The 12,654-nt window shown below is 43.3% G+C and overlaps 1 protein-coding gene across 2 annotated transcripts in view; it reads right to left on the bottom strand.

Annotated features, from left to right (window-relative positions):
• Window positions 1-9,238, bottom strand: part of Vac14 (VAC14 component of PIKFYVE complex) — a 110,972-nt gene extending 101,734 nt beyond the window's left edge. The window contains exon 1 of one of the 2 annotated variants that reach the window (XM_051201857.1): window positions 8,840-9,238. In XM_051201857.1, coding sequence (XP_051057814.1) covers window positions 8,840-8,943 — 104 coding nt within the window. In that variant the 5' untranslated portion in view covers window positions 8,944-9,238. Of the gene's footprint in view, window positions 1-8,773 lie in introns of both variants that reach the window. The other variant, XM_051201858.1, reaches the window with a different exon arrangement.
• Window positions 9,239-12,654: the final 3,416 nt, after the last annotated feature.

Below are 12,654 nucleotides of genomic sequence, written 5' to 3' on the forward strand. Positions count from 1 at the left end.
AAGAAAATCTGTGCCCCTTCACTGTCACTCCCTTTCCTCTAGCTTCTCTCTCTCAATGTCTGGCAACCACAATCTGCTGTCTCAAAATAGATGGTGCTTCACAGTGGGTAGGCAGGGGAGTCAAACAAAGCCAATGGTGGTACTAGTGTGACAAGCCTTAGTGAGCATATCAGCAGATGGGTGAGGAGTTAGCTCTTACTGAACAAGAATGAGGTATTCTCAGCCACAGCTCCACAGAACCCCAAATTTCTTCCTTCCTTTCTTTTTTCCAAGACAGGATTTTTATTGTGTAGCCACCCTGGCTGTCCTGTAGTCTCTGTCCATCAAGAAACTAAATTTCATTGTGAACTTCCTCAGTTTAAAATGCTCTGAGATTCAGGCCAATGCAAACAGTCTGCGGGCAGAACAAAGCCAACTGCCAGCCTTTGACCTCAGGACAATCTGCTGTGTGTCCCACTGTGGATAAACAATAGGCTAAGCCCAAGTTTGAAACTCCACAGATTGCCTCAAACCACTCTAGGGCATGGCCAGGAACTGAAACAATGCAAGTTATCATTCAGAGCTCCGGTTCCCAACTGAGCCTGGGCTCTCAAAGCACACCACATTGACAGGCTTTTGGAATTTGAAGTGCAGGTAAGATTGCACTTGCTAGAGTTATATGGCTGGTAGTGAAAGCTAAGCTCAGGAACACTAGAGAAGCCATTATGAAAAATGTGGCCTTCCCATGGTCAGAAGCAGAGCAACACTACAGAGTCTGCACGACTGTTCCAATATCCAAAGTGCCTTCTGCACCTAAATTTGTCTCTCCAGGAGGGGAAAGACCAATATTTTACCAATCTTTTCATTAATACTGATCAATCACTGTGTCCCCTGAAATTGAAAGGCTACAACTCCAAAGTGGGTATTGAGGATATAGTGTAGTTGGTAGAGTGCTTGCCTAAGCATGCACGAGGCTCTGATTTCCATTCCCAACATTGAAACATGAAACCCTGTCTCAAAAAATATAAACAGGGGCTATGAGGTACCTTAGTTGGTAGAGTACTTGCCTAGCATGCATAAAGCCCTGGGTTCTATGCCCAGCACTACACAGATTAGGCATGGTGACACATGCTTACAATCTCAGTACTCAGGAGGCAGACAAAGAAGTTCAAGGTTATCTTTGACCATACAAGGAGTTAGAGGCCAACCTAGGATATATGAAAATCTTTCTCAAAAAAAAAAAAAAAAAAAAAAAAAAAAGACTCCTCAAAACAAACAAAACAACCCAAAGCCATCAGTCAAAAATCTTGAGTGCCATCATCTTTATGCTATTGTGGCATCATGCTGACTGAGGCAGTGGAAGGAAAGCTCTTCAGGTCCTATGTCCAGTAGGCTCCCTTGGTGCAATCAGACACTGGATACAACATGCTAGCACAGTAAAACCAAACACACCTTTTCTTGCACATTTAGCATCAGAGGGCCTGCAATAACTATAAAAGATCTCACTTCCCACAGGAACACCAAATACAGTACTGGTTGAACTGAAAGCAGCGGCTAAGACACTACAGAGATGTCCAAGAATGAAATTCATTATCCACACATCACCCTTTGAGTGGAGAGCCCACTAACAGAAAGAAGTGGGATTTCTTGCCTGGAGATAGGGTTTATACACCTAGCTTGTAGGGAATACCTTTTGGAACAGATAAACTTGGGTTGTACATCCAGGCTCTAGTTGTAAACCTGGGCAAGAAGATTTAATAAGAAATCTCCTGGACCAATTCGTTCAAGGGTACCTCCCACTTTCTCTTCTAAGAGGTTCAGTGTGGCTGGATTTATGTTGAGGTCCTTGCTCCATTTGAACTTAAGTTTTGTGCATGGTGATAGATATGGATCTATCTGCAGTCTTCTATAAGTCAACATCCAGTTATGCTTGCACCATTTGTTGAAGATGCTTTCCTCCTTCCATTGCATACTTTTAGCTGTTTTGTCAAAAAGTCAGGTGTTCATAGGTGTGTGGGTTATCAGAGTTTTCAATTTGATTCCATTGGTTTTCCTGTCTATTTTTGCGCCAATACCAAGCTGTTTTCAGAACTATATAATAGAGCTTGAAGTCAGGGATGGTGATGCCTCCACAGGTACCCTTGACCAAATTGGTACAGGAGACTGCTTCCTGAACATAACATCAGTAGCACAGATACTGAGATCAACAATTAATAAATGGGACCTCCAGAAACTGAGAGAAGCTTCTGTTAGGAAAGGACACAGTCAACAAGACAAAACAGGAGCGCACAGAATGGGAAAAGATATTCACCAACCCCACATCTGACAGAGGGCTAATTTCCAAAATATACAAAGAACTCAAGAAACTAGTTACCAAAACACCAAATAATCTGATTAAAAAGTGGGGTACAGAACTAAATAGAGAATTCTCAATAGAGGAATCTAAAATGGCTGAAAGACATTTAAGAAAGTGCTCAACATTCTTAGCCACCAGGGAAATGCAAATCAAAACAACTCTGAGATACCATCTTACTCCTGTCAGAATGGCTAAAATCAGAAACACCTATAACAGCTTATGCTGGAGAGGATGTGGAGAAAGGGGAACACTCCTCTACTGCTGGGAGTGTACAGCCAATTTAGGAAATCAGCATGGCGATTCCTCAGGAAAATGGGAACTAGTCTACCACAAGATCCAGCAATCCCATCCACTCTTAGGCATTTACCCAAAAGATACACATTCATACAAGGACATCTGTTCAACTATGTTCATAGCAGCATTATTTGTAATAGCTAGAACCTGGGAGCAACCTAAATGCCCCTCAACTCAAGGATAGATGGAGAAAATGTGGTACATTTACACAATGGAGTACTTACTCTGCAGAAAAAACAAAAACAATGGAATCTTAAAATTAGCAGGCAAATGGATTGAACTAGAAGAAACCATCCTGAGTGAGGTAACCCAGTTACAAAAAGACAAACATGGTATGTACTCACACATATATGGATTTTAGACATAGAGCAAAGGATTACCAGCCTACAATCCACACTGCCAGAAAAGCTAGGAAACAAGGAGGACCTTAAGAGAGACACACATGGTTTTCTGGAGAAGGGGAAAGGGGTAAGATCTCCTGAGCAAATTGGGAGTATGGAGGGAGGGGAGAGGGAGTTAGGAGAAAGAAAAGGGGAGAAGAGAAGGGGAGAGGAAGGCATGAGGGAGCAGGAAAATTGAGTCAAGGAAAGAATAAAGAGCAAGAAAAGAGATACCATAACAGAAGGTGCTATTATAGGTCTAGAGAAATCTGGCACTAGGGAAATGTCCAGAGATCTATAAGGATGACCCCAACTAACAATCTAAGCTATAGTGGAGAGGCTACCTTAAATCCCCGATATTGAGTTTGATGACTACCTTATATGCCATCCTAGAGCCCTCATCTAGTAGCTGATGGAAGCAGAAGCAGATACCCAGAGCTAAACATTGAGCCAAACTCCTGGAATCCAGTTGTAGAGAGGGAGGAGTGATGAGCAAAGGGATGAAGGCCAGGCTGGAGAAACTCATAGAAACTGTTGACCTGAACAAGGGGAAGCTCATGGACTTCAGTTGATAATTGGGAAACCAACATAGGACCGACCCAGACTCCCTGAATGTGGATCTCAGTTATGACTGGGCAGTCTATGGGGCCTCTAGTAATGGATCAGCATTTACCCCAAGTATACGAATGGACTTTGGGAGCACATTCCACACAGAGCTTAGACACTCTCTCAGCTTAGACACATGGGGGATGGCCTAGGCCCTGCTCCAAATGACAGGCTTTGAAGACTCCCCATGGAAGGCCTCACCCTCCCTGGGGAGCAGGAAGAGAATGGATGGTAGTTGGGAGGGAGACAGGGAAGCAGGGGAGGATGAGAGAACTTGGATCGACATATAAAACAATCTTGTTGCAAATTTAAATAAAATTATATAAAAAAGAAATCTCTACTTTTCATCTGTGAAATGGATTAGTACCATCTGGCTCATAGGGCAGTGAGAGGGGTGGGTGGACACATGTCCCTCTGTATCCCACTTTCACCCCAGGTGGTGGGGCAGATGGAACTTTACACATGTGTGCTCTCAGGTTTCACTCCTAGTACTTTTTATACTCCACCTTCATAAACTGAGGTGCTAATCTCCAAAGTGTGTGTATGTGGAGAAAAGGCCAAGTCCTGGAACTATGAGAAATGAATGGCTATTACTGAAGCCACTGGCTGTGGTATTTTGTTACTGCAGCAGGGACAGACTATTCTAACCCTACCTGTGCACTTAGAGATTTTTGAGAAAAACTCAAACACACTTAACAGCTCTCAGCTTACATTACTTCCCCTCACCTTGCATTCCACTCAGTGGGCAGTTTCAGCTAGAGTAACTAGGGCAGCCTGAGACTCCTGCCTCCTCAAATACCACAAGCAGTCTCTTGTTCTATCTTTGGGATTTGAATCCTATTCTCTGGAGCTGTACTAAAGGGTCTTAATCATATCTCACTCTGACTATGGGCTCAGTTGTCCATGAGGCTGTGTGTTTCCTGCTTGGTCTAGGAAAGCAGGGGCAAACCTAGTGGGCAGCCAGGCCTTCTGTCTCTTCCTGAGAGATGGTATGATGTGAAGGTGGATCCCTTCTTCCATGGAGCTCAAGGTCTTGGAGGGGGCAGGTGTGTGGGTCTAGAGTTTTTTGACAAACACTGTATTGCTCATGGAGCTTTATCACCAATATCTCTCAGAGTTATGCCAGTTTTCTACTTGTTAGTGTTACATTTTACCACAAACTTAGAGGCTTAAGACACAATTTAGTATGGGTCTTACTGAGCTAATCAAGGTATGGGCAAGTTCCTTTATATTTTGGAGGCTCTACAGAAGCAGTTCTCCACCTGTGGGTTATAACCCCTTTGGGGGGGGGTCACATATCGGATATCATGCATATTTACACTGTGATTCATAACAGTAGCAAAACTATAGTTATGAAGTAGCAATAAAAATAACTAAGGTTGGGGGGTCATCATAACATGAGAACTGCATTAAAGGATCACAGCATTAGGAAGGTTGATAACCACTGCTCTACAGAAAAATCTACCTTCTTGCCAGCTTCTAGATGATGCCCACATTCTCTGGCTAACTGCCCCTTAGAACTTCAAAGCCAGTGATGGCTGCTGGAGTCTCTAATGTTCTTTCTTGGTTCCCTCTTTCACACTAAAGGTTAGACTGGGTTCAACTGAGTAATCTAGGCTACTCTACCCATTTTAAAGTCATCTGATTAGCAACTTTGATTGTATCTGCTATACCCACCCCCCCCCCATCCTTTGGTTCTATGATATATAACAGGGGCATGTGGAGGCTAGAAGCTAACTCTGGGTATTTGTCTCCATTACAGGAGAGATAAGTAGAACTTTAGTTTTGAGAACTTGGAGCTTACTGTTTCAGCTACACAGACTGACCAAAAGCCCAGGTACCAGGATTCTGGGTGCATGCTGCCAACCCCAGGTTTTACATAAGCGTTAGGATCTAGGTTCTCATGCTGGCACAGCAGGGACTTTTCCCACTGTGGTATTCGAGTGAGAAACATCCCCCATAGGTTTGCATATCTAAACATTTGGTCGCCAGTGGTGGCTGTTTGGGGAAGCTATGGGACCTTCAGGAGGTGGAGCCTTGCTGGAGGTAGGCTTTCAAAGTTCGCAGCCTCATTCCACTTGCAGTTTGCTCCTTTTGCTTTATGCGAGCGGATAGGGATGTGAGTTTTCAGCTTCCTGTTTCAGCTGTGTGCTGCCATGCATCCCCTGCCATTATGGACTTCCCCTCTGAAACCATAAACCAAAGCAAACCCTTTCTTCCATAACTTGATTTTGGATCATGGTGTTTTACTGCAGCCAACAGAAAAAGAACTAATGGGAGGAATGGGATGGGGTGGTAGTGGTGGGGGGCATGGAAGAGAGGGAGGGAGGAAGGAAAGGAGGGAGAGGTAACTGGGATCAATATGTAAAATAAGAATAATAAAAAAAGAACTAATGTTCTCACTGAGCATCTTCTTAGGCTCATATCTGTTATCTTAAATCACATATTAACAGGTTCCAGGGATTAAGGTATCTTCTGGAGGCCATTACCCTGACAACCAAAAAATGGCAAGAGTGGTACTGATATAAAACAATTATAAATATTTAAAATAATTATGTAACAGCTATTTGTACATTATATAACAGTTGCAGTGTCTAGTACTGCATTAAGCTCCAATGAACACTATTACTAGTTTGTGGATGAGGACACTGAGGTAAATTAGTTTGCTCAGGCTCACCTAACTAGTGAATAGGAGTCAGCAAGCCCAACTACCAGACTTTGGTGTTCTGACCCACTATTCCATGTGGTCTCTTGAGAAACAGGGTACCACGGAGGGGTCAGTCACTTAAGAATGGGCAAGCACATTCACTTCTGTAGCACATGAGCTGCCTACACTCCAGAGGCAATTGCCAATGTTCTGACTTTTATGAGGTGTTTATGGAGCTTGATTAATAGACTATTTGGCTAAGGATTAGTTTGACCAGGATTAGTTTGATGAAGAAAATATGCAAATATGGAACATTCTATGGACAGAACAGAGGGTCTTTGAAGTTAGCACTTGTCACAGGTGCAACAGTCATGCCGGGGTCTTGTTTAAGTGTCAATTCTAATTCACTCTAGGATGAAGCTAGAGTCTTTTCTCAGTAGCTATCTGCAGGTCATTCTTGAGTAGCAAAGTCCTTAAGCTATAATGCTACTTTCCTATCAAATTGTAAAGCTATTCATTTTTGTGGCCATGTGTCAAATGCCACTAGGCATCGTGTTAAGTGCAGAAAATAAAAACTATCTTTGCTCTTAGGAGGTCATACCACCCTTAAGGACCTTGGAAGTTTCTCTAAATTTTACAAATCAAGGGCAGTGTCTAATACAAAGCTCCCACAGAACCACCTGCAGGGAATACTCATATAGACTGTGCTGGAAGCATTGATGTTGTGACAGCCTTGGTCAAGGACCTAACAAACAGAGGACTCATTCAGGTCAGGAGAAAAGCAGGTACTTCTATGAAGCTGAGTGGGTGGACAAAACTGCTGTCATTGTGCAATGGTCTGGATCTTAGTTGTTTCTCAGAGGTCCATGTATTCAAGGTGTAGCTCCAGGCTGGCACTATTTGGAGATGACAAAGTTTTAGAGTTGGGTTTATTGAGAGCTCTTTTTTGGGGGGGGGGGTATCCTCGAAAAGCTTCACCATAAACCCAAAAGAAATAGAACCAACTGGCCAGAGATCACTCCATCCATTTAAATCTTCAGTTTTTGATATAGTAATGTAAAGCTGCCTAATAGACAGTGCAACTTCACAAAGCCAACAGAACATGGACCACAACCATGCCTATACACCATCTTGGGGTACCACTTTTAGCACGGCAATCCTGTTAAGACTTCTAGGCACTGGAAAGCAAGGTTGTAAACACAGAGCTGTATGTAAAGAGGTAGCTCAAAAAAAGTGGTGGCTGAGTAAAGAAACAGTTAGGGTGGACAAGCCACTGAGTACTACAGATGAATGGGAGGGTCTTCTTACCTAAGTCCAAGGCCAATAGTTTACGACCAAAGCAGCTGTTCTCAACTGGTGTGGTTTTGTACCTTCAAGGGACATTTGGCAATGTCTGAAGACAGTTTAGGTTTTCACAACTGATGGAGTACTAGTGGCATCTAGTGGGTAAAGGGCAGAGGTACTGCTAAAATTCCTACAAGGCACAGAACTGCCTACTATAACCAAGAATTATGCATCCCTAAATATCAATAGCACCAAGGTTAATAAACCTCGAGTAAAGAATCTATCCTAGGTCAATAGATGAGCACTACTCCATATCTAGGATGGTCTGAGATAGCACTGTGTAAGGACATAAATGTTTTCTGTTCTGCATTGTGCAGTAGTAGTGGTTGGCTACTGAACACATGGAATATGGGTAGTGAAACTGATTTTTAATTTAAAATGGATTTAATAATTTTTACTAATTTACTACTTTTTTTCTTGAGACTGGGTCTAGCTACTCTCAAATTTGTACAACAGCTCTGCTTCAGCCTTCCAAGTGCAGAATTACAGGCCTGGGTCACCTGTCTGGCCCTCTTCAATTTAAATAGATACATGCAGTCCATTGTTACTATGTTGAGCATTTCAGCTCCTAGACTTTAATGTTTTTCTAGTTTCACAAGCTGCTTCTTTCCACTCTTCTGAAACCACCTACTCACTTGACTGTCACTAAGATTTGCGTGGGGGAAAAAAAACTTCACGTGCTCACACACACATACTCGGCAAAACATTACCAATTAAACCTTTCCAAAGCAAACACCAACACATCATCACACACATATACATTATTGCAGAAGAGAGGAAGGTCAAATCTTCCCAGTTATACTTTCAGGGAAGGGTGACACGACTCAAGATTAAACATGACAATCCTCTGAGCAGCGGATCATGCTTTGACCTGATTTCTACACTTGGCCACTTAACGGTCTCTTCAGAAGCTGAAAAGAGCCGGCGGGACATCACAAGCAAGTTCTCCATCCCTTTAGAGAAGCCACTGACTTTGGCTGAGGCTATACTGAGGATTCCCCGTGTGCTAGGCACTGTGCTAAGTACTGCACACACGTTAAGTCGGTTCCTTTTCACTGCTATTTGGGGGCACCAGGAGGTTAAAGGACTTGGCAAAGATGGGGCTCCTGGATTTCCCGCTCTAAAGCAATGTGCTAAGAGCTGAAATCTGAGAGCTCAATACCGAACCTTCGCCCGGGACAAGCAGAGCCGCCTGCAGATGCATAGCTAGGGCGGGGTCTCAGTAGCTCTTACTTCTCGATTTCCAGCGCTGCCACCTTTCGCTTTTCGTAGAGTTTATCATTCAGGGCCCGCACGATGTTGGGCGTGAGCGGCGCAAAATCTTTCTCTGGGTTCATGGTGGCAGCTTGCGCTGCGCCCGGGAGCTTGGAGATACCTTAGCCCGAGGCTGCCGGAGCCGCGCCAGGGCAAGTGGAGTGTGCGGCTCGGCGCGGACCCCGGAGCCCGCTCATGGGCTACACCGCCCCGGGCTCGCCTGCTTGTCCTACCGCCGCGCGCCGGCTCAGGTCGCCCGCCGGGACCCTGCTCTCCCACGCGCTACCCGGACCGCCCTACCGCTCACGCGACCAGCTCCCGCCAGGAACCGGCAACGCTCACAGGGCAGCGGCCATGTTACCCAGGTCACGTGACGCTGCGGGCACTTCCGCCTTCCGCCGGCCGAGGGTTCCGCCCCTCTGAGGCCACGCCCCCGCACGCTTTCTCTGGCGCATTGGCCACGCTCCTCAGGGCTCCGCCCCCTCCCCGCCTGCGGCTCGGTTACGAGGAGAATGTGGCGAGAGAGGGGAGAACAGGTGGCGCTGACGTGCTGCCAGAGCTTTATCGCAGAGCCGGCTTCTGGAAACAGAAATTTACGGAGGGAACCGAGCTCAGCTTAATTTATGTGTTAGTTCTTTAGTCACTTAACTGTCACTTTCTCTTATGCCAACATTTCCATCATTTTCACTATTTCCTAGCTATTTGTCTTTACTGTGTATGTGTGTGTGTGTGTGTGTGTGTGTGTGTGTGTGTGTGTGCGCGCGCGCGCGCACCAAGGTGCGTGTTTGGAGGTCAGAAAACATTTCGGGGGAGTCAGATCTCCCTTTCCACCATGGGGGGGTCACTCCTGTCGTCAGATTTGGCAGTAGACTTCTTTGTTCAGCCCATTTATTTTCGAGATAGGGCTTCAAACTGCCTTACATGGATAGCTTGAGGATAGCCTTGAACTCCCGATTCTCTTGCCTTTGCCTGCTTAGTATAGGGATTACAGGCGTGCATCACCACAGCTGATTTTATGTGGTGCTTGGTATGGAAACGGGAGTCTTCCTTGTTGGACAATTCTACCAACTGAGCTAAACCCCCCAGATTGTATTTAATACGCCTTTTCAAATTTACACATGTGTGTGCTCACATGTGTATGGAGGCCTGAGGGTAGGTGTCCCCTATAGCTCTAATTTTTTCACTCTGACCTTGAGACAAGGTCTCATGTGCCCTAGGCTGGATTCAAACTATGCAACTAGGGATAACTGTCCTGGCTAATTTTTATGTCAACTTTACACAAGCTGTAATCATCTGAGAGGAGGGAGCCTCAGGTGAGCCTATAAAATTAGGGCATTTTCTATTTGCAAGAGTCCAGTCCACTATGGGTAGTATCACCCCTGGGCAGATGGTCCAGGGTTCTGTAAGGAAAGTAGTCTGAGCAAGCAATAAGGAGCAAGCCAGTAAGCAGCAATCCTCTAAGGCCTCTGCATCAGTTCTTACCTCCAGATTCCTGCCTTGACTTCCCTCAGTGATTGATATAAGGTGAAATAAACTGTTACCTCCCGAAGTTACTTCTGATTATGATGTTTTAATACAGCAGTGGCACCCAAACATTCAGCAACTATATCCAGAGAGAGCTTGGAAAAGGGTTCTAGACACACAGAAATGAAGCCAAGAACAGATTCCTAGTTTCTTGTCTCTCATGCCACCCAGTAAAGAGTCACCAGCCGCCATGAGATAAGCTGCTTGGAAGGTTCCTGAAGTCTCTCACAAAGGCTGCAGTACAGAAAAGCATCTCCTGGCAGCTGCCTGCCAGAGGGATGCCACAGCTAAACAGAGGTGGAAGGTCCTAGCCTTGCAGCTTAACAGTTTAAAGGCTCACAAAGAAAGAAAAAATTACAGAAATGCAGTAAGGGGAGATTCAGATGGAAACAAACAAACAAACAAACAAAAAAGAAAGAAATCCTTTAAACAGGTTACAGTGTGTTTAAAAATACATAGGCCTGGGAGAGAAAAGAAAGAGTATATGTAGTCACAGATTAAAAATACATAGTTTAAAAATAATAAAGCCTTAAAAAGGGAGTAAAGTAATACAAAAGAAAAAAAGCCATGGTAAAGATGGAAAATACACAGAGAGTCTGGATACTGTATGGTATTGTGTTGTCTTTGAATTTTTTGATGCTGAGGAAGGGGCAATAGTTGCTAAGACACATTGGATTGTGAAAGATGCTAAATTAAACCAACCTATATATTTTAAAAAGTCTTAACTTTAAAATATAAGTAAAAAATGTATTGCTTTGGGGAAGAAGTTATGCTTTTGTTCCCACAGAAAATAAGAGGCTGTGGATTTGTTCAAGGTTAAAGATGATCAGGTTTAATCAAGGAAGAGGCCCTGAAATACTGGCTACAGTCATAAAGAAATAAACCTACAAACTAGAAAAACTACAAAATGTGTAATGTAAATTTTATTGCTCAAACAAAGACAGAATATCATCTTTGCCTGGCTTGTATACAATGTAGAGTCTATGCTTGTATTAATACAGATATGTATGTTACTTTTAAAAGTTTATGGATTTTCAGGAAAAGGGCTGGACACAAATAAAAAGTGGATGGGCCAGGTGATCCAGAATCCAGAACAGCTTTAAGGCTGCTGACTGAGATGATCCAGCCTCACAGAATACTACAGCCAAGATTTAACCATTATTCTAAATTCTTTCAGGGTCCAAAAATTACCAGGGCCACCAAACAACAAAAAGGAGTCTAGAGAAAATAACACCCACAGTCCCAAAATATTAGCTATAAATGTTTGTTATCATTTAAGGGGGTTTGATTACAACTTGCTATTGATAATGTTAAAATAAAAAAAATAAACAAAAGAGATTATTAGATCTTAGGGATCTCATTCCTAAAAGAAAAAGAGGGGGGAATATAAAAATGATAGGATAAAGGGGTAGATTATTGAATCTACTTTTAACTCAAAAAACAACTAGTCTTAAATATTTCACATTGGTATGGATTTTGGTATATTGATTGAAATTTAAAGTTAATTTTGTTACACTATATGTATATTTCTACTCTTGTTTGGGGTTTTGTGTTTATGCATTTCATTTAAAAATGTAATGTATAATTAAGAAATACAAATTTGGCTGGGTGGTGGTGGCACATGCCTTTCATCTCAATACTTGGGAGGTAGAGACAGGCAGATCTCTGTGAGTTCAAAGCCAGTCAGGTCTACAAAGTGAGTTCCAGGACAGGCTCCAAAGCTACAGAGAAACCCTATCTTGAAAAACAAAAACAAATTAATAGTTATCTATGATAGTCAAACTTACAGTCATATTTGGTATGTTTTCAGCGTCATACACAGATATAGTTAGATAGTCTTCAAACACTTCAAAGACTCATAGAATATGACATTTAATATGTTTAATAACCTAAGGCTTTTCTTGATAGGGAGACACGTCTGCTCCTGGCAGCACTAATTTACTTCAAAAGAAGATGATGGGCATCCAAGAACCTCCTTATGGAGTTTGCTTTCTTTATGGCAAAAGCTAGCCATATGGGCAAAGAAACTACCTTTGCTTCAATTTCTGACTACTGTCAAAACTGGACCAGCAGGATGCAAAAGAAAGTGAGTGCCAGACTTTGCCAAGACAAGGTAGGACAGCCCTTCAAAATTTCCCATTTCACAGGAAAGTCTGTCAGATATGCTAGGCCTGTAGATCAGAGTTGGATGCCCCAATGTTACAGAAGAACTTAGGGTAACTATCTAGGCAGCTAGATGTTCCTGCCATTAGTTAACATTTCATCCTTTG

This window comes from Phodopus roborovskii, unplaced genomic scaffold, assembly GCF_943737965.1.
Source record: "Phodopus roborovskii unplaced genomic scaffold, PHOROB, whole genome shotgun sequence".
NCBI lineage: Eukaryota > Metazoa > Chordata > Mammalia > Rodentia > Cricetidae > Phodopus > Phodopus roborovskii.